At 43.3% G+C, this 27,822-nt stretch overlaps 1 protein-coding gene across 1 annotated transcript; it reads right to left on the reverse strand.

Annotated features, from left to right (window-relative positions):
• On the reverse strand, positions 1 to 27,419 carry CCDC77 (coiled-coil domain containing 77). Its single transcript, XM_036867168.1, has 12 exons — positions 27,380 to 27,419; positions 24,009 to 24,061; positions 22,148 to 22,391; positions 18,973 to 19,115; positions 11,930 to 12,026; positions 10,953 to 11,025; positions 9,013 to 9,104; positions 7,928 to 8,076; positions 4,352 to 4,568; positions 2,983 to 3,108; positions 2,732 to 2,884; positions 1 to 1,845 (listed from the first exon to the last, which is right to left on the reverse strand). The coding sequence occupies exons 2-12, from the start codon at positions 24,044 to 24,046 to the stop codon at positions 1,699 to 1,701; spliced, it is 1,479 nt and encodes a 492-aa protein (XP_036723063.1). The 5' UTR covers positions 24,047 to 24,061; positions 27,380 to 27,419; the 3' UTR covers positions 1 to 1,698.
• Positions 27,420 to 27,822: the final 403 nt, after the last annotated feature.

A 27,822-nucleotide genomic window follows, 5' to 3' on the forward strand; every position in this document is an offset into this window, starting at 1 on the left:
TAAGCAGGTAGCTTGATCTCCATTGTTTAGGTAGAGACTAGAGCCTGGAATTCTGGTGAGAGGCTGAACGGAACCTACATCTGTGAGTCTCCAAAGCCTGTGCTCTTCCTACTACTCTTTACTGCCTCTTGGTGATGGAGTAGCTTTAACTGACAATGAGGTTTAGAGAGCGGCTACACTAGTGTGTGGTTAATATGAACACCGATGAACGTCGCTGGAATTGAGGCCAGGGTGCTAGAAACCTTATTGACTCATTGCTGAACCCAGTGGGGGTAGGCCTAAGTCGCATATGAAGTAAAATCTCTAAGATTCCTTCTTATTCTGAAATCCTGTGATTTGATAAGCCTTTTTGTTTTGCCCAGCATCAAAACAGCAACAGTCATGGATAGCTAAGGCCTTAAGTGTTATTAGGATAAAAGGAAGCACCACCCACTGACGTACATCCCTCTGAAGCCCTGGTCCCTCTGGGAATTTGTCTCAGTTTATTAGCGAAAGGCACTTGATCTGCTATCATAGGCTTTGGGGAAAAAAAAAAAAAAAAGCAGTATCTCCTACTGACAGTTTAATCACCACTTTTCCTTAACACAAATATGAAACCCTGAGTTCTTTCCTTTGTCGTGGGTAACAGAATGATGCTATACTAAGCCAAGACCAACTGAATTCCCAGAGGCTGTCCAGGTACATTCACAACGACTTTGCCCCAAGTGCACAGCTATTTGCCGAGAAAAAGGACAGAGATGGAAAAAATGGATACGGTTTTAGCGTCGTCATCTTATACTATCTTTGCTACCTCCAAAACGAGACGATTTCAAGGGATGCATTTAGGAGAATTTTAATACTTGTACAGCACTGTAGAAACCATGGACTAGGTAAGTAAACTGAGTCATCAATAAAGTATAAACGTGGTTTTAACAAGAAATTATAGAAAACTCAAACAGAATATTTTCAATTATATACTTTATTGAAAAATAGTTAACTTAAAATATATACATTGTTTTTAAAAAACCATAGTACTGGTAAAATACTGAAATTTTCATACAAGGATCATTGAAGTTTCACTCATGCTTACTAAAGTGGCACCTTTCCTTTCCTAAACAAACATTTTGCTTAAGAGTAGGGCCTCTGGTGCCCTCTGGTGAAACTTCCTGAGATTGGGTGTCCAGAAAGGAACTCAGGCCCTACAGCTCAGGGCTGACAGAACTGCGGCCTATTCGCATTTGACGGGCTGTGATTTGCAGCCTTTGTCCACCGCCCAGGAGAAAGGCAAACTGAGACGGGCGTCTTTATCTCCTGGGGTAGGCGCTCCTCCCACTAACACTCAGCCAAGCTCACAGCAAAAATGCTTTCTTTTCTGTCACTGTCTTCTTAAAAAAAACAAAAACAAAAAAAACCCTGTCATTATAAATGGGAGAAATAATGTGGGAAAGTCTGTAAGTAATTCAGATTATAATCCAGACCAAATCACACCCCCAGCCCCACCCCACCAAAAAAAAAAAACACACAGAAAAGGTTAACAGGACAGCAAAATTCATAAAGCTTAGGATGCAAAAAAAGCTGATCTTCACCTTGCCTTTATAACAATGGATACCACTACTCTAGACAACTCTGTGCCTACGGTTTCTGGGAGAAGGTGACCTTTTCCTCACATTTCAGGAAGCAGACCTACTCCAGACGTGTGCCAATCCTAAAAAGTAAACATCAGCAGAGTCTAAGTTCGTTCTCCAGGCTGAATACTTTGGACTTGAGGTTCTTCAGTTCTCCCTGTATCTTATGTGCCCGTCTGTTGCTGTCACGAACCTCACACAGGATGGCAAGATCCTGGTTTGCCCGGGTGTTAAGTGTTGCCTAGAGATTTGAAAAGAAGAAGAAGAAATGATTACGGCAGATGCCAGAGGAGAGAAACCAGTCATAAAGACCACGCTCTGTTGGCTCCTTTTTATGAGTCTTTTAGTACACAGGATAGCTTAGATCCTTAGTTTAGTGACTAGCTAAAAGAAGGAAAATATGGAGTAGAACTAAGGCACAAAAGGCATGAGACGCTTTGCTTTCCCACACAATAGTAAAGGAGCCTTGAGATAGAGGTCAATCAGCAATTAACAATGAGTAAAAAGAAGAGACCAATATAAACATTATTAGTAAATTTGCCAAACAATGCAAGAAAGCACCTCTTCTTTTCTGTCATTAACCTGCTTGTCACACAGTGATCACTCAGGGTGTGTGGATGACGGGTTAAGCCTCTCTAAGGAGGCACTGAGGGCAACTCGGATTCTACACAAAGCCAGGTCTGACAGGAAAAATTGCTTTTTAACTCAGTTACTCACTTTCCCCATTTGTAAAACAGACACAGTTCTTTTTTTCCTTTCCGCCACGCCGTGCAGCTCGTGGATCTTAGTTCCCCGACCAGGTACTGAGCCCCCGCCCTGGCAGTGAAAGCGCCAAGCACAGATCACTGGACCGCCAGGGCGTTCCCCACAGACACAGTTCTTTTAATCTACTTCTTGAATTGGGCGGGATGAACATTTCCGTTGAGTTTAGCTTACGTGGAAGTGTGATGATGCCGTCATTCAATTACTTCAGTCTATTCTGTCCTCCCTCCGGCATGCACTGTTTAAACTGATTTTTGTGAGAATGAAAGGGTGGGGATGCGGCCCAGCTTTCCTCCGAGGGGCCCTCGTGCCCGTCTGCTCACCTGCACTTCTTTTCTCCCTCTTGGTAATTCAGGATCAATTACCTTATAGAGCATCTGCTCCAAGTCTTTCAGTTTTTGCTTGAGAGCCTTAATATCTGTCTTAAAGCCTTCTACTTCCAAGACACGCCGGTTCTCCAAGGCCTCGTAGCGTTTCGTCATGACCTGTAGACGCCTCCCCATCTTGCTGGTGCGGTCCTAAACACAGGGGCACAGGAGGGCATTCGTGGAGCTGAGGAAGCATCCCCGCGCCAGCTGCGCCGCCCACCCCGTCGCGAGTGCAGAGAACTTCACACCTTAAAGATCTCTCTCCTCACTCCCTCCTCCTCACGAATCTGGGCAAGTTCCTCTTCTAGGGAAATGCACTGCTCTTGGTACATGCTGGACAGCTTTTCCTCTTGTACTATCTTTTCCTTCAGGGACTGTAGGTCAAAAGGAAAAAGAAATTAATACTCTGTTCTGGAGTTCAGACAACTCATATAGCACTTAGGTAAAGAAAGGAAAGAAAGGATTTCTAGAAGTACAAAATGAGTTAAGCAACAAGGCTCCAGCAAGGAACTCTGGAGAATGTCTGAAAACCTATTTCTAGAGGATTCTCTTAGCTTTCTTCCTGAAGTGTACACGGTAGAAATTCTTTAAAATAAAACAAATATTTTTGGCTCTGGGAAGAGTCAGATAATGGAGTTCAGAACTGTACCAAGTAAGACATTACAACATACGTTTTGGGACACATTTCTGAAGTTCTTCTTTAAAAAGGAAGAAACATCAACAACACTTAAAATACACATGTTCCATTGAGCAGCCAGAATGATCTTGAAAAAACCCAAATCAGAAGTCACTTCCTTGCACACAATCCTTCAAAGACACAGAGAAGCTGAGAGCTGCGTCTCCTCAGCAGGACCGGGAAGACCCCACGTGAGGGCCGCCCACCCCCCAACCTCCATGCTCCTTCCTCCACGCCCACGACGACCTCCTCCCTCACACCGGCTCTTCCCTCTGCCTGATGCTCTTCCCCGAGGTCTGTTTGGCAAGCTCAGTCCCGTTTTTCAGGTCCTAGCAAAAACGCCAGACTTAAGACGGTGTCCCTGTGCTTCTCTACAAAAGTACACCTCCAACAACAATATATAATCTTCATACAACCCTTTTATTCCTTAGTACCACTCCTTAATTTTTCCTTTAATTTAAATTTTTTTGGGTTTTTTTGGCCGCGCTACGTGGCTTGCGTGATCTCAGTTCCCCAACCAGGGACTGAACCGGGGCCACGGCAGGGAGAGCCCAGAATCCTAACCACTGGCCGCCAGGGAACTCCCAGTACCACTTTTTTATAACCCGCCATTTTCTTGGTTATTTGTTAATGTCGCTGTTCTTTCTCACCCATCAGAATGTAACAGCTTGTTTACTGCCCCAGAGCCTAGCTGAGAGTAGGACTGCGACAAGTATTTGTTGAATGAATTTATCGATCAAGCCATACTTTAACTTTCTGAATCTGCAGACACTGTAATGATGAGCTACTCTCTGACACCTGTTTCTTGAGGTTTTGCTGCTACAACAGCTTCCCGGACTGAATGGATCTTATTTGACAATTATTAGGTTCTGTGAAATTCTCTGAGTTCTTTCAACAATTCCAGAAAAAAAAAAAATTCTGTAAAAGATAGAGGAAACTACCTTAATGTATTGATTTTGGTTGTAATGACTCTCATGAACTGGCCAAACTTTTCCAGTTTTATCTTCTTTCTTCTTACACTGCACCCTGTATTGCTTAATCTTTGACATCAAATGATCCTTTTCGAGCATCCAGGACTTCTCCTTATTTTGGTTTTCAAATTTGAGTTGCAAAAAGTCTTTGGTGCTCTCATAGAGCAGTTCCTTGGTGTGATGGAGACTGGGAAAGAATGTACAAATGTGGACATGAAGATGCTTCTACAGCACATGTGACACAGTTATTCCAAACAAAGCAAAGACACAGGTCCTTTAAAGATGGTACAATAGGTAAATTCTGTAAAATATTATTAGCAGTTTTAAAAACACGCTTCATCTGTTCACTGGCGATCTTACATATTTTATTGGACAAAGTATAATGCATCTACACTGGTTCACAGACTGGTCATTACAGATATTCTCCCGAGCGCTGATTTCAGGTTATATAATTAGAAGGACTGTAGAAATATTTACACACAGCCTAAGTATGGACTTTTCCCAGGCACCAGACTTCACAATAAAGAACTAAACCATGGTGTTCTGAATGAAGGTTAACACGAGTTCTAAAATGTCAAAACAGCTTTGCTTTTTTCTGTGCTGTGCTCCACATGTAAGCTGCCCAACATCAAATCCTGGCCTTTTTTTGAGATCAACTTCCTCTTTGGAGGCACCTCAACAACTTCAGCCCACGTGGTCTGTCCATTCTCTGAAATTCCCCATCGCTTTAAATCTACGTCCCTGTGCTGTAATTTGACACTTGCTTGACCTTATTTATCATTTATTTTTGCCCCGATACCACTAGATCATCAAGGACAGTACCAACTACGGGATACACACAGGTACTAAATAGATTCCTGCTGACTGAGATTTAGGAAAAGGCAAATGATGTTTCCATCTTCAAAAAAGAATATCCCTAAGAGTTAGAACTCATTAGTTTAATATCAACAGCTAGAAAAATACTGTATCAAATGATCAAACTGCTTGCAAAGGGTATTAAATACCGTGAGGCAACCACTGCAGTTTTCCACTGAACAAATATTGTCAGATCCACTTAGTTCTTTTCATGAGTAACACAGTACAGAGATAAGGGGGAAATGATAACATAATGCCAGAAAGGTAACTGTCACCAGAGGAATATATATATTATATACAGAAAATACACATATATATACTTATTTAGGTACGTGCACACGTGTATAAAGAGGGAGAAATTGATTCAGTTACCACAAGGACTGCTCTTGCTTTCAACAAGTTATTTTATTCTATCTTATGTTATGGTCTCAGTTACAAACTGGGAAAGCATGATCTTGTTAGCGTACAAATGGTTTGAAAGTGACACCTAAAGGGCAGCCATTAACAGCCTTGGATTTCATGCCATTCAATACTCTCAGGATGATGATCTAATGGAAGGAGCTGATTGTGTGCTCAGATACGCAGATGACGCTAAACTAGGATGGTTATTAATAATCTGGAAGACAGATATAAAATTACAATTTACTGTGACAATTTAAAAATATTGTTCCCTTAAAAACAATTAAAACCCAACAAAAAGTGGAGCCGCTATGCTTAAGCACAAAATACCAAAAATAAAAGTGGAGAAGTACCAGCCAAACGCAAACGTGACGCTATGTTAAAAGAAGCAGAGCCTGCCGAGGGCTGAGAGGCATCTTCCACCTGCACTGATCAGACAGCTCAACTTGAATATCACCTCCCATTTTAGTGACCACACTTTAAAATGGAGGAAGAGACATTAAAAAAGTCTGAGAAGACCAAAAAAAAAAACACAACAGGATGAAGAATGCAATGTGAAAAAATATTTTAAAATGTAGGAAGTTTAGTGCAGAAAAGAGAAGGTAAGCTAAAGATCAGCAAGTGTTCAAGAATTACTTGTTATGCATACAGGGCAGGGCAGAGGCTACAGCAAGACCCTGGGAACACAGACACAGTTACAGCAGAAGGTGGAAAAGCCCCCGCGCAGTCATGCTGGTCATCACAGGAAATGGGGGAGGAGACGTGTACCTCTGCTTGGGAAAGGCGTCAGAGAAGGGGTGACACTGCATAGCGAGGGGCCTGCTACACCGCACGTGCTCTGTGAACAACAGTGCTACTAGTCTGACTGAAGAACGAGGTGAACTACAGCCGCAGAGGAGCAGAGACTGAGGGATGAGGCTCCCAAGGGCTGAGGCAGCAGAACTCCATCAGTAGATACACGCAGTGAGCAAGCCTGCACAGCACAGGGGACCAGTGCCAGGAAGCGCAGTCAGTTACTGCAACTATTTAAACAAGAACACAGCCTGGGCCAAGGTGGTAAGAAAAACAGGGCAGAGAACGGACTGGACAGGCTTCCCAGGCTCACACCTGACAGGGTCTGGAATTAGGGAACAGGAGAGCCAGGAGTCGAAGATCATCCTGAGGTTCCAAGCTTGGGAAACTAGGTGGATGTGACAGCATTAAACTAAATGGGGGGCTTCCCTGGTGGCTCAGTGGTTAAGAATACACCTGCCAATGCAAGGGACATGGGTTCCATCCCTGGCCCAGGAAGATCCCACATGCCACGGAGCAACTAAGCCCGTGCACCACAACTACTGAGCCCATGTGCCACAACTACTAAAGCCCGCGTGCCTAGAGGCCCGCGCGCCTAGAGCCCGTGCTCCGCAATGAGAGAAGCCACCGCAATGAGAAGCCTGTGCACTGCAATGAAGAGTAGCCCCCGCTAGCCACAACTAGAGAAAACCCGTGTGCAGCAATGAAGACCCAACGCAGCCAAAAATAAAATAAATAAAATAAAATAAATTACACACACAAAAAAAAGAAATGGGAAAAGAATGAAGTAGCCGGTTTGAGGTGGGGGAGGGGTGCTCGTTGGGAAAGAGAAAGTTGAGTTTCAATCACAGTAAATTTGAGGTGTTCAAACATACTCACCTGAAGATGCCTTTACAGCCCAGCTCTGGCCACTGGAAGCGGACAGAAGGCTGAGGAGGGTTAGACAGGAGGGAAAGACAGGTTCCGCAGGAACCAAGGGAGAGTAATTTCAAAGAGGGGGCGATCAGAGGGGCCAAACACACAGAAAGACACTCATTACAGCTGGGACTGTGCAGAGGTAACTGGTCACAGAAATTAAGAAATCAGTGATGACGTCAGAGAGGGCACACTTAGTAAAATGGGGGGACGAAAGCAGACTGCAGAAACGGGGGGGACAGGCAGGCAGGTCTGGGGCAAAACAGCAGGTTCAGATAGTTTCCATTTTCTTGTGCAGGTATGTTATACTGAGTCAGGTAACACATCAGTGGAGAAAAGGACATTTCTTGACAATAAGATCAAGCTAAAACCCGCAGATGGGTTGAAGGGCGTGTGTGGAATCCCCCCAGCCCTTCCGGAAAAGCATCAGCATCAGCGCACCCAGGAGCCTGGAGAGAGGCGGGCGTCTCACAAGACACGTCCTCAGCGCCAGGACCCTGTGCTGCGAATGGACAGGACTGCCACCTTCTAAACCAGCCGGCAAACACCTTCAACCCGTTGGGTGCGGCCTTCTTGAACACTCACTTTCTGGTGAGCTCTGCGACTCTCTCCCGATCCCTCTGCTGATGGGCTTGCACTTCCTCCATGCAGATCCGCCTCTCCTCCACGAGCCCCGCCACCTGCTCCTGCGAGAGCCTGCTCCGCTCCTCCAGCTGGGCCTGCAGCGCTTCCACCTGGACGGGCCAAAGGGGCGAGGTGTCCACTCCTGCCCTGCCCCCACTCACTTCTCACCTCTAAGTGAGGCTTTCTCCAGAAAAACTTAAAAACAAAAACCCCACAGACAAAAGCACAGCAGCACAACAAATAGGAGAACAATCTCAGCTGGACTCCTCTTCGCTGTCTTACAAGCTTAGGCTACACAAGAAGAGACTCCGTCCACACCAAGCAGAACACCTACATCACACCAGGAAAGCTGGAAAAGCCAGTCTCCCCTACCTGGGACTCTCACCTTCTCACCATCTCCCTTTCTGGACTTCTAGGACCGTCTCCCTTTTAAGACTTCCTAGTTGCACAGAGAGAGAATGACTCGTTTCCTCATTGTTAAATTTAAAAAGTAGAGCAGAATGAGTATAATGTAATTTCCTTCTCTAAGTCTGGCTGTCACAACCCCAAATGGAGCTACTGGCCAAAGGTAGAAACAGTCATTTAAATCAATACGCCCCCTGATAAGGACAGGAACTTGAGTGCAACTAGATGAAAAATCATGGTTGCAAGTGACATACAGAGACCAGGTGGTTAGAGGATGACTTGCTACTTTCCTAGACTTTAAAACACATGCACCAGACAAATGGACTCATCCCCGCAGGTCAATGTATCGGGACAGACAACAGCAGCTCTGTGTGTCCCAGGGCCAGCTGCAGAGGGAGTTCTGACCGTGATGGCTTTGTTGGGAGGGCTCAGCCTACGAGCTGAATGAACTGCAGGTTCAGAAAAGCACTGCTAGAATGGTGGAATACAGAGTAACGGTTGTAACACAGAACCCTGGGAAATTAGGAACAACCTCAGCCTTCCAATCACATGGCGTCTGGATGGACCACGTGGGCAAGGAGGCACTCGGCATATGTGGCGCCCGAGCCAGGCTGGTGGACAGAAATGGTTGTGGTCTGTACCTGCAGGATGAGGGTCTGCACGTCCCTCTGGTGCAGCTGGGCACTCTCCTCCTTCTGTCTCACTGCTGGTTTTCTCCTGCTGCCTTTAGAATCTAAAATAGAACATAAAAGTGAGGGGAGACCTTTACTTAGCTTTTCTTTCTGCTATTCAAGCATCAACATTACCCTTGCAGAGGAGTTTGGTTTCCTTTATCTGTACGGGAAGGAAAGGAAGAAAAGGACAAGGTACAATAACTATAGTGCTAAGTTGTTCAAAGAGGAATCTCTTAAGGGAACTCTGCTAGGATGTCATCCGGATAGTAATATTCATCTTTCTGAAGAATACACTACTCAATTTTCCTTAGGAGTTGTCTATTTTCTTCGTAAAATCTTATTTAATTAGAAAGGGTAATGAATAAAAATACTAAATCCAAACATTTAGTTATAATGTATAACCCAATTTTCAATGGACAAGATGATTTTAAAAATAAGCAACACTAAAATTGCACTAAACATAATTTAATTCTTTAGATAATTCAAGAAGCTTATTTAGGGACTTCCCTGGTGGTCCAGTGGGTAAGACTCCGCGCTCCCAATGCAGGGGGACTGGGTTCAATCCCTGGTCGGGGAACTAGATCACACGTGCATGCCCCAACTAAGAAGCCTGCATGCCACAACTAAAGATCCTGCATACCGCAACTAAACATGCCACAGCGAAGATCCCGCATGCCGCAAAGAAGATCCAGCACAGCCAAAATAAATAAACATTAAAAAAAAAGAAGCTTATTTATTTTCTTCTTTTTTTAAATTGAGGTATAGTTAATTTAAAACATTAGTTTCAGGTGTACAACACAGTGATTCAAAATTTTTATAGATTATGCTCCATTTATAGTTATTATAAAGTATTGGCTATATTCCCTGTGCTGTACAATATAGCTTTGTAGCTTATTTATTTTATACATAGTGGTTTGTACCTGTTAATCCCCTACCCCTATTTCACCTCTCCTCCCTTCCCTCTCCCCACTGGTAGCCACTAGTTTGTTCTCTGTATCTGTGAGTCGGTTTCTGTTTTGTTATTCTCACTAGTTTGCTTTATTTTTTAGATTCCACATATAAGTGATAACATATGATATTTGTCTTTCTCTGTCTGACTTATTTCACTTAGCATGATGCCCTCTAAATCCATCCTTGTTGCTGAAAATGGCAAGACTTCATTCCTTTTTATGGCTGAGTAGTATTCCAGTGTGTGTGTGTGTGTGTGTGTGTGTGTGTGTGTGTGTGTGTGTGTGTGTGTGTGTGTGTACACACCACATCTTCTTTATCCATTCATCTATTGACGAACACTTGGGTTGCTTCCATATCTTGGCCATTATAAATAATACTGCTGTGAACATTGGGATGCACATATATTTTCAAATTAAAGTTTTCATTTTCTTTGTAAGAGAGTAGATCTTAAAACCTCCCATCACAAGAAAAAAAAAAAACTTGTAACCACATGCGTAGTGATGCATGTTAGCTAGACTTACTGGGGTGAACATTTTGTAATATATACAAATATCAAATTACTTTGTTGTGCACTTGAAACTAATGTTATATGTCAATTATACCTCAACTAAAAAAAAAGAAAAAGAAAGAAAATTGGGATTTCCATTAAAAAAAGAGAGAGAAGGATAAGGAGACTGAGGCTTAGAGAGGCTAATTAATAGTCTGTGATTCCAGAAGTTGTCCAAATCTGTTTTATGACTTATCACCATAAGCATGTTAATTATATATTTTTATTCTACTTCATTAAAACATCATGGAAAGGTTTTAAAAAAAAGGCAGCTCAGTAAGACCTTAGACCACCAGAGGCATCATTACGAACATACATTATCACTGTATAGTATGAAAAAGTTTCTAATTATTTGTACTGTGCTTTTTAATTCTGCATCAATGAGAATTTCTAATAATGTGGTTGGTACCTGCTCTGAAAGCTGAAGATTCATTCTGTTCACATACTTCTACAGCCTGGATAGTCTTTTGGAGAATGCTGACCTGAAGAATCAAAAAAAAGAGAAAAAAAAGGTACAGAAATAGCCTTCTTATAAATGCAGTATTTCACTTTTTAGCTTTAGTTCTGCAGATTAAGCATTATTCGTAAATTAAATTGGTCAAAATTGATACAATCATATGAGGATGTCATGCATATGAGAGACCAAAGTGGACAAAGTAACAAATTGGATAAAACCCAGTGTTTTGAATATAAGTTGGATAAAACCAGTGTTGGTGATATAAATGAAAAAAATAAAACTTCAGGGTTATTTGGCAATATCGGCCAAAAAAAAAAAAAAGCAGCCTTTGACAGGTCCTTTAGGAAAGTAACAGAAACACAGAAGTATGCATATATAGATATGTATAAAAATGCTCATTGAAGAACTGCTTACAGAAGTGAAAAAATGGAAATCTCAAATACACAAATATTTCTATATGAATGGAAAAAGAGCTTTATCTCTGGGGTACAGAATTATGGGAGACTGCCACTTTTTTATTAGATTCCTGAAATATGTGTGTTGTTTTAACAAAGACCATGCATTAATCTTGTAATCAGTATAAACAACGATTTAAAAAGAAACTAGTATTGAAACTTGTTCCCACACTAAGTCTGCTCCTGCTGTTCTCTCTAATCTCATCCAAAACATCTTCTTCTCTGAGCTTTAGGTTTCCAAATGGTGAAACGGGGTAAACAATGTTACTTCCAAGGTTTTTGAAAAAAAAGAAAAAAAATCACAAAGCTCTTTGTAATTAGAGAAAATGCTTTGAAAACTTAGGTAAATGTGAGACTACCATAGCTAATTCTCCTTCTAGCTTCTTTAACAAGTACCAAAATTGTTCCGATTATGGACCCCAGCTTGTATTTTGTAAAAGCCATGCCCACCCTGCTATACAAAGGATTACTTACTTTGTTGGGAGGCTCCTTATAAAAATAGGTCACTTCTCCAATGTCTGTTCCCACAAGAGCCAAGAGATTCTGAATCTTTTTCTTGTCTTCTAGCTCCCTGCAATTCTCATAGAGAATAAGCAAACAGTGTCCAGAGTAAGTAAATTTTTGTTTAAAGGCTCTCCCTTCTGACTTTTTTTTTTTTTTTTTTTTTTGGTGGTGCCACTTGGCATGCGGGATCTTTAGTTCTCCGACCAGAGATCGAACCCATGCTCCCTGCAATGGAAGCGCGGAGTCTTAACCACTGGACTGCCAGGGAAGTCCCTCGTTTACTTCTAAAGCAATGATAACCTCAGATTAAAATTAAATAGGATTAACCCTCCTACACTGTTGGTGGGAATGTAAATTGGTGCAGCCACTATGGAGATCAGTATGGAGGTTCCTTAAAAAACTAAAAATAGAATTACCATATGATCCAGCAATCCCACTCCTGGGCATATATCCGGAAAAGATGAAAACTATCTAATTTGAAAAGATACATGCACTCCAGTGTTCACAGCAGCACTATTTACGGAATATAATAGCCAAGACGAGGAAGCAACCTAAGTGTCCATCAACAGATGAATGGATAAAGAAGATGTGGTACATATACATACATACACACGTACACACACACACACACACATATATACACAATGGAATATTACTCAGCCATAAAAAAGAATGAAATAATGCCATTTGCAGCAACATGGATGGACCTAGAGATTATCATACTAAGTGAAGTGAGTCAGACAGAGAAAGACAAATATCATACGATATCACTTATATGTGGAATCTAAAAAAATTATACAAATGAACTTATTTACAAAACAGAAATAGACTCATAGACATAGAAAACAAACTTACAGTTTACAAAACAGAAATAGACTCATAGACATAGAAAACAAACTTACAATTACCAAAGGGGAAGCAGTGGAGGGATAAATTAGGAGTTTGGGATTAACAGATACACACCACTATATATAAAATAGATAACCAACAAGGACCTACTGTATAGCACAGGGAACTCTACTCAGTATTCTGTAATAACTTCTATAAGAATCTGAAAAATAGATGTATATGTATACATACATACATACATATATACATATGTATAACTGAACCACTTTTCTGTACACCTGAAACACTGTCAATGAACTATACATCAATTAAAAAAAAAGTCAGGGCTTCCCTGGTGGCGCAGTGGTTAAGAATCCGCCTGCCAATGCAGGGGACACGGGTTCAAGCCCTGGTCCGGGAAGATCCCACATGCCGCGGAGCAACTAAGCCCGTGCGCCACAACTACTGAGCCTGCAAGCCACAACTACTGAGCCCGCGAGCCTAGAGCCCGTGCTCCACAACTACTGAGGCTGTGCTCTAGAGCTTGCAAGTCACAACTACTGAGCTCGCGAGCCTAGAGCCCATTCTCTGCAACAAGAGAAGCCACTGCAATGAGAAGCCCGCGTACCACAACGAAGAGTAGGCCCCGCTCGCTGCAACTAGAGAAAAGCCCACACGCAGCAACGAAGACCCAATGCAGCCAAAAATAAATTAAAAAAAAAAAAGGTCAACAGAGAGGAGTCAGCATCTGCAACAGGCTCCAAAAAATTAATTAACTAAATTAAATTAAATAGGATTTATCTAGACCTTACCTCTAAATTTTTTTTTAATTTTATTTTTTTATACAGCAGGTTCTTATTAGTTATCTATTTTATACATATTAGTGTATATATGTCAATCCCATGGCAGTGACTGAGGCCTGCTGTAACTGAATGACAGTTCAACTTCTGCCCACTCAGACGTCCCTTACTCCCTCACAGGTGGTTTATTCCTGAGAGCACTCCCCAACACACCTCCTGCAAGCAAATCTCCATTGCAGAGTTTGTTTTCCAGGGAACCCAACCAAAGACAGTTGATACCAGAAATGGACCAAGGAAGCAAATTTTAAAATGACATTTCAGAGCCTGTGATATGATGTGTTACAGAACACAGTGTTCTTAGGAGCAAGACAGATGAGTGGTCAACAGGGTATAGCTTAAACAATTAAATAAAATTAAAGATTGGGGGGGGGCTTCCCTGGCTGTCCAGTGGTTAGGACTCCACACTTCCACTGCAGGGGGCATGGGTTCCATCCTTGGTTGGGGAACTAAGATCCCACGTGCCGTGCGGCACAGCCAAAAAAGAAAAAAAAAAAAAAAATGGGGGGGAGCTGGGGGCTGCATATTCTATACAAACTCACAATCTCTGACCCATTTTCCATACCTCTGCTAGTTTTAAGACCCAGAGACTGTTACCTAAAGGAGAAGCTGGATCTCCCAGGAAGTAAGACCTGGTGATACCACAGCGAGTGTACATTGTAATGATTCCCTCATTACCTCCAAGGGCCTATGCCATTTATTCAAGTAATTGTACACTGTGGGAAAGGAAATACCCAGACATTTCAAGGATTGCTGGATACAGAGTCTGAGCTGACTGTGACACCTGGTGACGTGAGCATTATCTAGGGCATTTGGGAACCATGCAATAAATGGAATTTTGGTACAGGTCCAGCTCAAGCTCAAAGTGGGTCCACTGGATCCAGACCCAGTCAGTGGTCATTTCCCCCATCTCCAAATGTATAATTGGAATGGACATAATTGGTAGTTGGCAAAGCCTCCAAATTGCTTTCTTGGTTTCTGTGCTAAAGCAAGTGGCAGCCTCTGGAACTGCCCCACCCCACCCCAGCCACGATGGCGAATAAAGACCTAAAGGATGCAGGGGTGGAGGTCCCCATTAAATCCCCATCAATTCACAAGTATGACTCATGCAAAACCACACAGTAACAGTGGACTACCACCAAGTAGGTCCAATTCCGGTGACTGTGGCAGATGTAGCAGTATTTTTGCTAGAGCAAATTAACTTGGTTTTAGGTACACAGCATGTGGCTACTGATTAAGCAAATGTATTCCTTCCCACCCGTACCAGGACCAGAGCAGTTCTCATTCACGTGAGGTGAACAACAGTATACTTTTACAGGCTTTCGTAGGATCTTGCTAACTCTTCTGCTCTCTATCAAATTTGTCCGAAAGGACCTGGATCTGGCCATTCCACACATCATATCAGTTCACTACTGAGATATTATATTAAATCAGACTGGACAGACAAGAAGTGGCGAGTCTGTTAGAACCTTACATGAGCTCCAAAGGGTCAAAGGTAAACCCTACGAAGCACATCAGTGAAGTTTTAGGAGTCTGATCTAGGCTTGCCAGGATACTGGCAAGGACAAATTCCTGCATCTCACACCTACCACCACCAAGAAGGAAGCATAATGCAGGAAGAACTCCTCAGTTTCTGGAGACAACTTATCCATACTTTGGAACATTACTCTGACCCATAAATCAGGTGATGTGGAAGGTGAGCTTTCAGTATGGCCCAGAGTTGAAAGGAAGCTCTGCATTAGGTCAAGGCTGAAACTATTAAGGAGATTAAATCAGTAATCAAAAACCTCCCAACAAAGAAAAACCCTCGACCTGATGGCTTCAGTGGTGAATTCAACTAAACATTTAAAGAAGGACTAACACGAATCATTCTCAAACTTTTCCAAAAACTGAAGAAAAGGCGACACTTCCTAGCACCTCCTATGAAGCCAGCAGTGCCCTGATGCCAAAGCCAGACAAACATTACAGGACTACTACAGACCAATATCCCTTATGAACACTGATATAAAAATCCTCAACAAAATATTAGCAAACTGGTATTCAGCAGCATATTAAAAGGATTATACACCATGAGTAAGTGGAATTCATTCCTGGAATGCAAGCAAGCATGGTTCAACAAATGAAAATCGATCAAAGTAATACAGCACATTAACAGAATGAAGGAAGAAAACATACGATCATCATCTGATGCAGAAAATGCATCTGACAACATTCAACACCCTTTTGTGACAAAAACATTCAACAAATTAGGGATGGAAGGAAACAACCTCTGCACAATAAAAAGCCACATATGAAAAGCCCACAGTTAACATCATACTCAATGGTGAAAGACTGAAAATTCTCTTCTAAGACCAAGAACAAGACAAGGATGCCCATTTTACAACTTCTATTTAACAAAGTATTGGAAGTCCTAGCCAGAGCAAGTAGAGAAGAAAAAGAAAGAAAAGACACCCAAATTGGAAAGCAAGAAATAAAATTACCTTTGTTCACAGACGACACGATTTTATACATAAAAAACCCTAAGGGTTCCATAAAAAACAAACAAGCAAAAAACTCTTGGAACTAGTAAGTGAATTCAGCAAAGGAGCGTAACACAAATTCAACATGCATTTCTATACACTGTCAACAATCCGAAAAGGAAATTAAGAAAAGAATTTGATGTACAATAGCATCAAAAAGAATAAAACATGCAGGAATTAACCAAGGAAGGGAAAGACTTGCACACTGAAAACACTGCTGAAAGAAATGAAAGAATAAGCAAATGGGAAAACATTCTGTGTTCATGGATTGGAAGATGTAACATTAAGATGTCAATATTACTCAGAGCAATCTATAGATTCAGTGCAATTCCTATAAAAATCCCAACATTTTTTACAGAAATAGAAAAATCTACCCTAAAATTCATATGGAACCTCAGGGGACTCCAAATAGTCAAAATAATCTTGAAAAAGAACAAAGTTGGAGGGCTCACACTGCTTGATTTCAAAACTTTACTACAAAACTACAGTAATCAAAACAGTGTGGTACTCCAAACAACAACAAAGGGAATTCCCTGGCAGTCCAGTGGTTACTACTTCGCACTTCCACTGCAGGGGGCACGGGTTCAATCCCTGGTCAGGGAACTAAGATTGTGCATGCCATGCAACGTGGCCAAAACTAAACAAAACACACACATATACACACACAAAACAGTGCGGTACTGGCATAATGATGGACAAATAGACCAACAAAATACAACAGAGAGCCCAGAAATAAGTCCTGCATAGATGGTCAAATGATTTTCAACTTTCAATGGGGAAAAAGTCTTTTCAACAAACGGTCTTGGGAAAACTAGGTATCCACGTGCAAAAGAATGAAGTTGGACCCTTACCTAATACATATACCAAAATTAACTCAAAATGGATCAAAAATCTAAATGTAAGATCGAAAACTATAAAACTCTTAGAAAAAAACATAGTGATATTGGATTTGGCAATGATTTCTTGGATTTGACACCAAAAGCAGAAGCAATAAAAGGAAAAATACACAAATTGGACCTTATGAAAATTAAAAACTTTAGTGCATCAAAGAACACTATCAAAAGCGTAAAATGGCAACTCTCAGAATGGGAGAGAACACTTGCAAATCACTTATCTGATAAGGGATTAATATCCGGAATACACAGAGAACTCTTAAAACTAAATAACAGCAAAAAACAACTCGATTCAAAAATGGGCAAAGGACTGAAACAGACATTTCTCTAAAGAAAATATACAAATGACCAATAAGCAATGGAAAAAATGCTCATCATCAGTAATCATTAGGGCAATGCAAATCAAAATAACAATGAGATACTACTTGACATCCATAAGGATGGCTTATTAAAAAATGGAAAACAGGGACTTCCCTGGTGGCGCAGTGGTTAAGAATCCGCCTGCCAATGTAGGGGACACGGGTTCAAGCCTTAGTCCGGGAAGATTCCCACATGCCACGGAGCAACTAAGCCTGTGCGCCACAACTATTGAGCCTGCGCTCTAGAGCCCGCGAGCCACAACTACTGAGCCCGCATGCCACAACTACTGAAGCCCGTGCGCCTAGAGCCTGTGCTCCGCAACAAGAGAAGCCACTGCAGTGAGAAGCCTGCGCACCACAGCAAAGAGTAGCCCCCGCTCACTGCAACTGGAGAAAGGCTGCGTGCAGCAGCAAAGACCCAACACAGCCAAAAATAAATAAATAAATAAATTTATGTTTTAAAAAAATGGAAAACAAGTGCTGGCGTGCTTTAGAAGAAATTGGAACCCTTGTACACTGTTGGTGGGAATGTAAAGTGGTGCAGCCACTGTGGAAAACAGTATGCTGGTTCCTCAAAACAATTAAACACAGAATTAGCATTTGATCCAACAATTTCACTCCTGGATAGATACACAAAAGAACTGAAAGCAGGAACTTGAATGGGTATTTGTACACCCATGTCCAGAGCAGTGTTATTCACAACAGCTAGAAGGTTGAAACAACTCAAATGTCCATCAACACATGAATGGATAAACAAAATGTGGTGTATACATACAATGGAATATCATTTGGCCTTAAAAAGGAATGAAATTCTGACACATATGTTGTACAATGTGGATGAACCTTGAAAAGATTATGCTAAGTGAAATAAGCCAGACCCAAAAGGACAAAGACCGTATGATTCCACTTATATGAGGCCTAGAATAGTCAAATACATAGAGACAGAAAACAGAACAGTGGTTACTAGGGGCTGGGGGAGGGGAGATGGGGAGTTAGGGTTCAGTGTATGGGATGATGAGACAGTTCTGGAGGTGGATGGCGGTATGGCTGCACGATGACGTGAATGTACTTACTGATACTGAACTCTACACTTAAAAATGATTAAAATGGTAAATTTTAGGTTAAGTATATTTTACCACAATAAAAAAAAAAAGTGCACTGTAGTGGATGCCATGGAACACTGCTCAGATGCCGCCTTCAGGACCAGGATGCCCATATCCCGGGGGCTGCCCTTGGCTGAAGGGGGCTGCCTCTCCCGAGCTTATCCCCCCTCCCTGGTGGCAGCCTGCATGCAATGACGGACCACTCCCTGTGGGGCTGGCTAAGGCCTCTGTTACCTCGGTGGACTCTCTATCACAGTTCAAATTCTCCCTCAACCCAAATCCGCTCATAGCTGTTCTTCCCAAGAGCCTCCCTGCTAACCATCGTGCAGGCAAATCTCCATCTCAGAGCCTGTCCCCTGGGAATGCAACCTAAGAGAAGGACCACAGAGAAATGTATCTTGTTGAGTTTGATTTAGAAATATACCCCCAACATTTCCCGTCTCCCACTTGGTACCTGATTCTCAGTCGGTCGTTTTCTGAGTAGAGGCGTAAGACATGCTCCCGCTCCTGGAAGAGGCAGACCTGCACGTCGCTTAGAGCTTTCCGCAGCTCAGCAATCTCTGCCTCCCTCTGCTGCAAATCCCATTCAAGTTTATGCTGGGGAAAAAGGTAGTTGAAAAGATACTGGGTTCATAGGAGTATCTCTCGTTGGGTGTGGCGGAGTCAGTTCATGTAGAAATATTACAAAGTGGATGGTTTCAGCAATACAGGATCCAAATGACAACAACAGGCTGTGTACAGACAAGTTTAAAACTACAAAGTGAGTGTGACGTTTGCATGCAACGTCAGAGCTCTCGCGGTTCCTTTTACAGGCGACAGAACCCAGGAAGCCACATGGTCCACCTGTTTTAGTCACACTTTTTTTTAATGCTTTCTATGTAAGAAGCATTGCTATGAAATTCTGGAAAACAAAGATGAAAAGGTATGATTCCTGCCTACAGAGCTAAGGAACTGTGTGGGGAGACAGACATGCCAACAATTAAAATCCAAGAATTATTTAATGGAGAAGCACGCCCGGTAAAATGGTCGAGGCGGAAGGTACGGCAGCAGAAGAATCTCTGGAGCCTGCTGGGGAAGTCGGAGTCCACCACCAGAAAGCTGAAGCCTGAAAGGAAGACTGTTGGAGACAAGCAGAAGGCAGCGCTCTCGGGAAGAGCGTGGTAAACCAGCACAAACCAGCAAAGAGCCGGAAATGCCTGGCCGACCACGAGGACCTCAGCATTACTGGAGTGGAAAGTAAGAGGCAGACGGGGCGGTGTGACACTGGAGGCTGGGACCGTGGAAGACGCTCAGGTGAGATGAAACTGGAGTTTGAAGAGTGCGGCAGCAATAGTGATGAGGTGGCTGGAAGGGACTGAGTGACATTCAGGACGCAGAATCAATGGGTCTTAGCGAATGACTGAACGGAGGGCTGGGCAGAACTGCAGGCAATGACACCAGTCACGAAGCCACAGAATAAAGAAAAGTTAAGAGACAGGGGTGGATGGAGGGAAATGGCAGTGGTCTATGCGCACACATGGGCAGGGAGAGGAAAAGGAGGTTCATTCAGATACAGACACACCACCCTGGAGCTCAGGAGGAGAACGAGTCAGCACTCGCTACCTGGATGTCACAGTCCCATAGGTAGAACTCCAATGCATGGATAAAACAAGATCATTTACAGTGGAATCGGGAAGAACTTCGGAAGACTAAGGAAGGAGAGCTGTTAACGGACACTGAGAACCGGTCAGAGATGGGGGACAGACACTGGGAAAGAAAAATGACACCAGAATCAAGACGGGAGCAAAGTTTTGGGAAAGGAGACGTCGACAGTGACAAACACTGCAAAGGGCACAGAGAGATGAGGTCATTTTGGCAACAGGTCCTGGAGCCCACAGGTGGAGCAGCGAGGACAGGACCCAACCGCAGTCAAGGAGTCGCCGAGTGGGTGATGAAGTCAAACTATTCCGGAAGGGTGGCTGGGAAAGAAGGTGCCTCCCCGCTGAGAGAGTAACTGGGGGTGCAGCTAGAGGGGTGCCTTTCTCTTTTGTTGGGAAAGACTTGAATCTGTCCATATACTGAGGAGGAAAAGTCAATGTCAGGCAAGAGGTTAAAAACAGAACACAAAGGGGAGTTCCCTGATGGCCTAATAGTTAAGATTTGGGGCTTTCACTGCCATGGCCCGGGTTCAATCCCTGGTCGGGGAACTGAGATCCTGAAAGCCATGCAGCATGGCCAAAAAATAAATTAAAAAAAAACCAGAACACAAAGAGGCGAGGTAGCAAAGCAGGGTTTCTTAGGAAGGAAAGGGGGGGTGGGGAACAGAGAAAGGGCTGGATCGGTTCAGCTCACTGTGGCCCCTGGATCAGTAAGGAGGAGGAGATGGATACAGACGCAGCTGACCGTGTGTGGATGGGCAGGAAGCCGGTGTTCCCTCTGTGAACTGGGAAGCAAGGTTGCCTGAGGAGAGAGGGGGCCTGCGGGCCAGAGGGCAGCAGTGAAGGCAGGGCACAAGCGTGCAGGGATGGGGAGCCGACCACTGATGGGTAAGAAAACTGCTGCGTGGTGACTGAGGACACAGATGATTTGTTTACCATGAATTTATCCTGTAATGACCTGTGACCTTTCTAGGACAGTGGTTCTCAACTGGGGTGGTTTTGCCTATGCCCCCAGGAGAAATCTGGCAATGTCTGGGGGCATGTTTGCCTGTCACAACTTGGGGGTGGGGTGGGCTACCGGTGTCCAGCGAGTAGAGGCCCGGGATGCTGCTACACATCCTGCATGCACAGGACAGTCCTCACAACAAAGAACCATCAGCCCTCACGTCGGTGAGGCCAAGGCTGAGAAGCCCTGCTCCAGGACACAGGTGGTCGAGGATGGGGTTAAGCCACAGGGAGGGCTTCTGCCGGGCAAGGGGCGCAGATGAGCAGGGCCGCGTGCAGGCAGCACAACGACTAGACTACTGGAGAGAAGCCCATGGGCTTCGGGTTAGAAGCGGGACACGGTGGCCAGAAGCTGCCCTGCTGCCCTGAGCACACTGAGAAGCCAGGAGCTGTGGAGGCGACACCGAAGCGAAGTCAGGCGTGAGGGAGAGAGAACCAGAGGTGCACGAGAGGCTGAGACAAAGAGTGAAGACTTTAGAGATGGAGCACTTTAGGGCATCGTGATCCAACGGGGCACCCAGAGGGTGGGCAGCTCGGCTAGGGTGGAGGGGATCAAAAGAGGATGTTGAGGACTTCCCTGGTGGCGCAGTGGTTAAGAATCTGCCTGCCAATGCAGGGGACATGGGTTCGAGCCCTGGTCCGGGAAGATCCCACATGCCGCGGAGCAACTAAGCCCGTGGGCCACAACTACTGAGCCTGTGCTCTAGAGTCTGTGAGCCAGAACTACTGAGCCCGCGAGGCACAACTACTGGAGCCCGCGAGCCTAGAGCCCGTGCTCTGCAACAAGAGAAGCCACCGCGATGAGAAGCCCACGCACCGAAATGAAGACCCAACGCAGCCAAAAATAAATAAATAAAATAAATAAATTAAAAAAAAAAAAAAGAGGATGTTGACACGTGTACTGTGACACCAGCTGGCACTTGAAGGCCTTCTCGGCAACGGACGGGCTCGCTCAGAGCGCGCGAGGGTGCACCGGCTCCTCCTCACCTGCCCTTCGCAGGCCTCTCTGTACAGCTCCAGCTTCTTCAACAGGCCCTCGTTTTCTGCCTCACACTCAGACATCTTCTTCTGATAATATTCTAGAAGCTCCTGAGAAGGGAAGAGGATGGCCAGACGATCTTCCACTGAAGGCAAGGGAGTTGACTGCACAGAATCGGAGAAAGATACCCCCTTCCACCTGGTGGGGCCACTGAAGCCACCGGCAGCCTCATGCTTGGGGAGGGCCGTCAGCCTGTGTGAGATTAGCAAGGACACGTTCATAAACTGTCTGAACATTTATGAGATGTTACAATTTCTTAAATTAAAAATCAGGTTTATGTCCTTCAAGTGCTTATAATTAAGGTGCTCACAAACCTTGAAAGTTTGATGTTACAGGTTCGTGAATAATCTTATGAACTGCTTTCCAGGTATTAAAGGTTTAAGGCTGGGTTCAAAATACAAGTTAGAGACTAAAAAATAATCATTAAAAAAAAAAAGGAATATCAACTAAGTAAGGCCAGATAGTGACAGTCAGAAAATTTGATACTGTAAGACATACAGCAATAGGAACACTTATATGCTGTTGATGGAGTGTAATTTGGTGAAACTACAGACAGTAAATTGGCACAATCTAGTAAAATTGCAATTTCTCTTGTCCGCACAGACATACAAGGTAACACACACAAAAATGTTCATAATAACATAATTTGTGATAACAAAAACAGTAAAGCTTCCAATGTCTGTTTGATAGGATAGTGGATAAACTATGGTATATTCATACAATGGAATATTCTCAAAGTTATAGAAACTATGAATTACAGATACATGTATGAATATGAATGAATTATCCAAACAATTTTAAATGCAAAAATGTATGTAGATGCATATACAGACGATATTGCCATTTAAGATTAGAACATGCATAATGGAGTAGTTTATTTTTAGGGGTAGATACATAAGTGGGAAAATTATTAAGGAAGGGCGTGATAAAGATTCAGGATTAGAAAACAGAGCCTAGTCAGTAAGCACACGACCAATCAGACCCTAGTCTCTAGCATCAGAGACTTGAATTACATGGACCAAGACCAGCCAAGATCAAAGGCTAATCAAAGGCTGGACCAGAGGGTTTTTTTGTTTGTTTGCTTTTAGCAAACAAGAGGCTTAAGCTGAAAACAATGAAAGTTAGAAAACAAATGATACAGAAGTGGAGAAATCCTCATGTGAGAATTAATCCACTTGGGCTCACTGCCTGCAATTTATTATACAACAACAAAATAGACCACAGAGTAGAGAAATTTTATACCAGAAGCCCAGAGTTGTAGTTAATGAAGGTTATGGGCAGCACTTTTAATAAGTGAGCACGTATAGGAAAGACATTAAAATCCACTTTCAGCTAGCAAGAAGAACAAATGTTTTCTCAATCATTAAAAGCTCACAACAGAAATATTACTGTACTTAGTTTCATGTTTTGAAAAGGTGTTGCCTTATAACTCTGGGATATAGGTTAATAGATAAACTAAGAGGTATTTCTGAGATTCTGCGAACGAGAGTGTGGCAACGAGGATGAGGATGAGGCGTCATGCAGGCTGACACAGAGGCAGAGTCCAAAGTCCCCTGTGTTTGTCTACTGGTGGTTTCCTCTGTAATCCAAGGGTCCACTGGCACCGTATGAGGCCCACATAAAATGCCTGTATTCTTGTGTTAACATTTACTATGTCCTAGTTTTTAATCTAAATTCCACATAATTAGAGAAATGAGGTCTAATGTAGTCCAAATCCAAAACTCTTCTAGTTCCTAAGCCAATGTGTACTAAGGTGACAGAAGTCTGGATTCTTTATTTCAACAACTCAAAAATAAGCAAATGTCTTACTTTCTGCAGACAGGGGATTGCGTCGGGGTAAAGTTCATGCTGTCCTTTCCCACCTGTCAAATACACAAAAACTCAGAATGAGGGGTCAGGAACAGAAAAAAAGTACAGGACGTACAGACAGGTCCCTCCCCACCAGCATCAGATGTGCTTCCGACAGCATCAGAATGTGATGTTTTATTTTTTTTAATTACTTATTTATTATTATTTATTTATTATTTATTTTTGGCTGTGTTGGGTTTTCGTTTCTGTGTGAGGGCTTTCTCTAGTTGTGGTGAGCGGGGGCCAGTCTTCATCGCGATGCGCGGGCCTCTCACTATCGCGGCCTCTCTTGTTGCGGAGCACAGGCTCCAGACGCGCAGGCTCAGTAGTTGTGGCTCACGGGCCTAGTTGCTCCGCGGCACGTGGGATCTTCCCAGACCAGGGCTTGAACCCGTGTCCCCTGCATTGGCAGGCAGATTCTCAACCACTGCGCCACCAGGGAAGCCCTATTTTTTATTTTTATTTTTTGTTTATTTATTTATTCATTTTTTGCCTCACTGTTGGGCATGTGGGATCTTAGTTCCCCGACCAGGGATCGAACCCATGCCCCCTGCATTGGAAGGTGGAGTCTTAGCCACTGGACCACCAGGGGACACCCCAGAATGTTTTGTTTTAGAATGTAGTATTCTTTAAAGTAGTTCCAAATCCTGAAATTCTATGAAGGCATTCTTCCTTATTATTATTTTCAAATAAAATCAGAATGGCATTTAATATTTCGATGGACAAGCACACAAAAGAACAGCCTTAGTATGAAGGTTTACTGCAACAAATTTACATGCAAAACAAATTTACAATCCTTTTGCTGAAATTATAGGAGCGGGAGATGCAGAAAAGTTTCTAATAACCAAGAGAAATTAAGTGGATATTAAGGTAGAGGACCCATCATGCTAAGTTTAAGATAAATACAAAGCCATTGATATTGTCTTGGTGTGCTGTGTCTATTGCTTCCCATCCTCCTCCATTCAACAAGTCACTCCTGGATTTGTGTGCCTGACAGTGTTAACCTCCCTTTTAAAATATTGCTTTGTCGTTGAGAGCTCTGAAATCAGACAGACTTGGTTTTGAGTCAAGGTTCTGTTCCCTATTAGCTGTGTGACCTCAGGCAAGTTTTTACTTAACCTCTCTAAACTTCAGTTACTTATTAGAAAATGTGGATAATAATAGCATTATGTCATAGGTTGGTGTAAGGATCAAATGAACAAAAGGGCTGAGCATGTGTCCAACACATTTAAGCAATCAATAAATGCAGATGACTGCCGTTTTCACTGAAAATTTTACTCCCTTGGTTCAAAAGGTTCTGCCTTCAGCGACTTCCCTGGTGGTCCAGTGGTTAAGACTCCACGCTCCCAATGCAGGGGGCCTGGTTCCATCCCTTGTCAGAGAACTAGATCCCGCATGCCGCAACTAAGACCCGGCGGAGCCAAATAAATTTAAAAAAAAAAAAAAGGCTCTGTCTTCAACTTTCTTTACTACTTCCTCTATCCATTTCTTCAGGAACATCATTATTCCCATTGCTTTTATGATTACCTCTATCATCTAAAACACTACCTGGCAAAGAGTAACTAACAAGTACTTGTTTAATGAATAAATGACATCTCTTTCCGTCTCCTGACTTGAATTTCCAATTATGTAACAGACATTTTCACCTATATGTCCCACTGGAGCTTGAAATGTTTAACTTAAAAAAAATTTAAAAAAAAAATCCCAGACTGAAGCAGCTCACTCCTGGGTCATGAACCCAAAGATTTGGTCAAAATTGACCAATGAAACTCCTTAATATTAAAAAAAAAAAAAAATCATTCAAGTCACATATTTTTTAGCACCTCAAAGCTAACACTTCCCAAACCAAATACAGCATCTTTGTCATCCAAACATATTCCTTCCTTCATATTTTAGTTAGTAATTCAGCATCTTCCAAACCACCTGGACTTGAAATTTTATTTTTTTTAATTTTTATTTTATTTTTATTATAGTTGCTTTACAATATTGTGTTAGTTTCTACTGTACAGCAAAGTAAATCAGCTCTACGTATACATATATCCCCTCTTTTTTGGATTTCTCTTCCCATTTAGGTCACCACAGAGCACTGAGTAGAGTTCCCTGTGCTCTACAGTAGGTTCTCGTTAGATATCTTTTATTTTTTAATATCAATAGTGTATATATGTCAATCCCAATCTCCCAATTCATCCCACCCTCGCTTTCCCCCTTGGTATCCATACTCTACGTTGGACTTGAAAATTTAAATTCATCATTTCGTTACTGCTTCTCTTGACCCTTTCATCCAACCATATGAAAATCCTGTATATTCGGACAATGGCCATGTTAACTCAGGATCTCCACATCTTCTTGCCCACCCTACTACAATGGCTTAACTGTTTTACCACCCCACCCCTCTCCTGGACCATCTTCTAAAAAGTCGTAATATTCATCCATGGCTCCTCATAGTCTAATGCACTAAATCAAACTCTGCCTAAACGTCATGGCTTCTTAAATGTAAGGACCAAACCTGCCTTTCCTACCTTACTTCCCTCCACTCCCCTAACGTGCCCTTGGTTTCCAGATAACCTTGCCTCCGTTCCTTTGTTCATGAGCCTCCCTCCAGCTGGACCGTACTTCCCTCCACTCTCATAATTTCACTTAATGAAATCCCATCTCCGCACGAAAACTCAAATACTACCATCTCTTCTCTGCGTCTCTCCATCCAAAAATGAACTAACTGCAAAAGAATCGCATTTGTAATCGTCTAAAAGTGAACACAGTAGAGTTCTTTGTGGCTACCACCTCTCCCACGATGGTGTATGTTCCCTGTAGGTGGGAACATGGTTCTATCTCCCGAAAGAACGATGCCCTTGTTTATAGACAAACTACTGAGTTTCAGCCAGCTTCTATCCATCCCTGTGATACCCGTTTAGGTATATATATTTATAGCTTGTCTATTTACAATTAACATCTGCTTAGCACTTAGACATTTATTATTTTCTTTACTCCACAACTCTGTTCAGTATTTTTATTACCCCTCAACTTTACAAGTGAGGAAAGTGAGGCTGAGACCGGCGGGGGGTGAGGGAATTCCAGGGGCCCACATTCCGTACTCTTTTCTCCATTTCTCCCCGTCTTGATCCCAGGTGACCACATCCCCCCATCGCCCAGGGCCCCCCCACCCCGCCCGCCCTCCGGCAGATGCTAACGGTTCGCTCCGGCCTCCCGACGAGCCCTCTCAGACTCACACCCCTCCCCTTCGGACTCCTCCCGCAGTTACTTCCCCCCACCCCGCCTTTTCCTCCCCAGACCCCTTCCCTGACCCCTCTCCCGGAACCCGGAACTCTACTCACGCCGCCTAGAGCCGCAGGCGCCGAGAGCCCAACTGAAAAACAAGTCAAACCAGGGGGCGTCGCGGTGCCACGGAACGTGCAAGAGCCCGTCCAATCGCCCACTGGTTTACAAAGCCCTCTGGATTGCGCACCAATAGAAAAGCTGTTCACACAGAGGCCCGCCCCATTCCCGCCCTCCCTCGCGCGCCTTGCCCCGCAGAGGTCGCCGGGAAATGTAGTTTTCCTTCTGCACACAGCTCTGGATGGAGGAGGCGGTATGGCCGCAACCGAGCGCCTCCCAGTACCGGTGGTGTTGATGTTTGGGGTCCGACGCCCTAGTTCTGGCGCACTTTAGGGCTCCCAGTTTAGGCTTTCTCAACTACTTTGTTTTCATGAAAGATGATGCAGAAATGCTGTGCATAATCACAGGATTATTATGAGTTGGAATGTACGAGTTTATCTCA

Source organism: Balaenoptera musculus, chromosome 10 (assembly GCF_009873245.2).
Source record: "Balaenoptera musculus isolate JJ_BM4_2016_0621 chromosome 10, mBalMus1.pri.v3, whole genome shotgun sequence".
NCBI classification, from domain to species: Eukaryota; Metazoa; Chordata; class Mammalia; order Artiodactyla; family Balaenopteridae; genus Balaenoptera; species Balaenoptera musculus.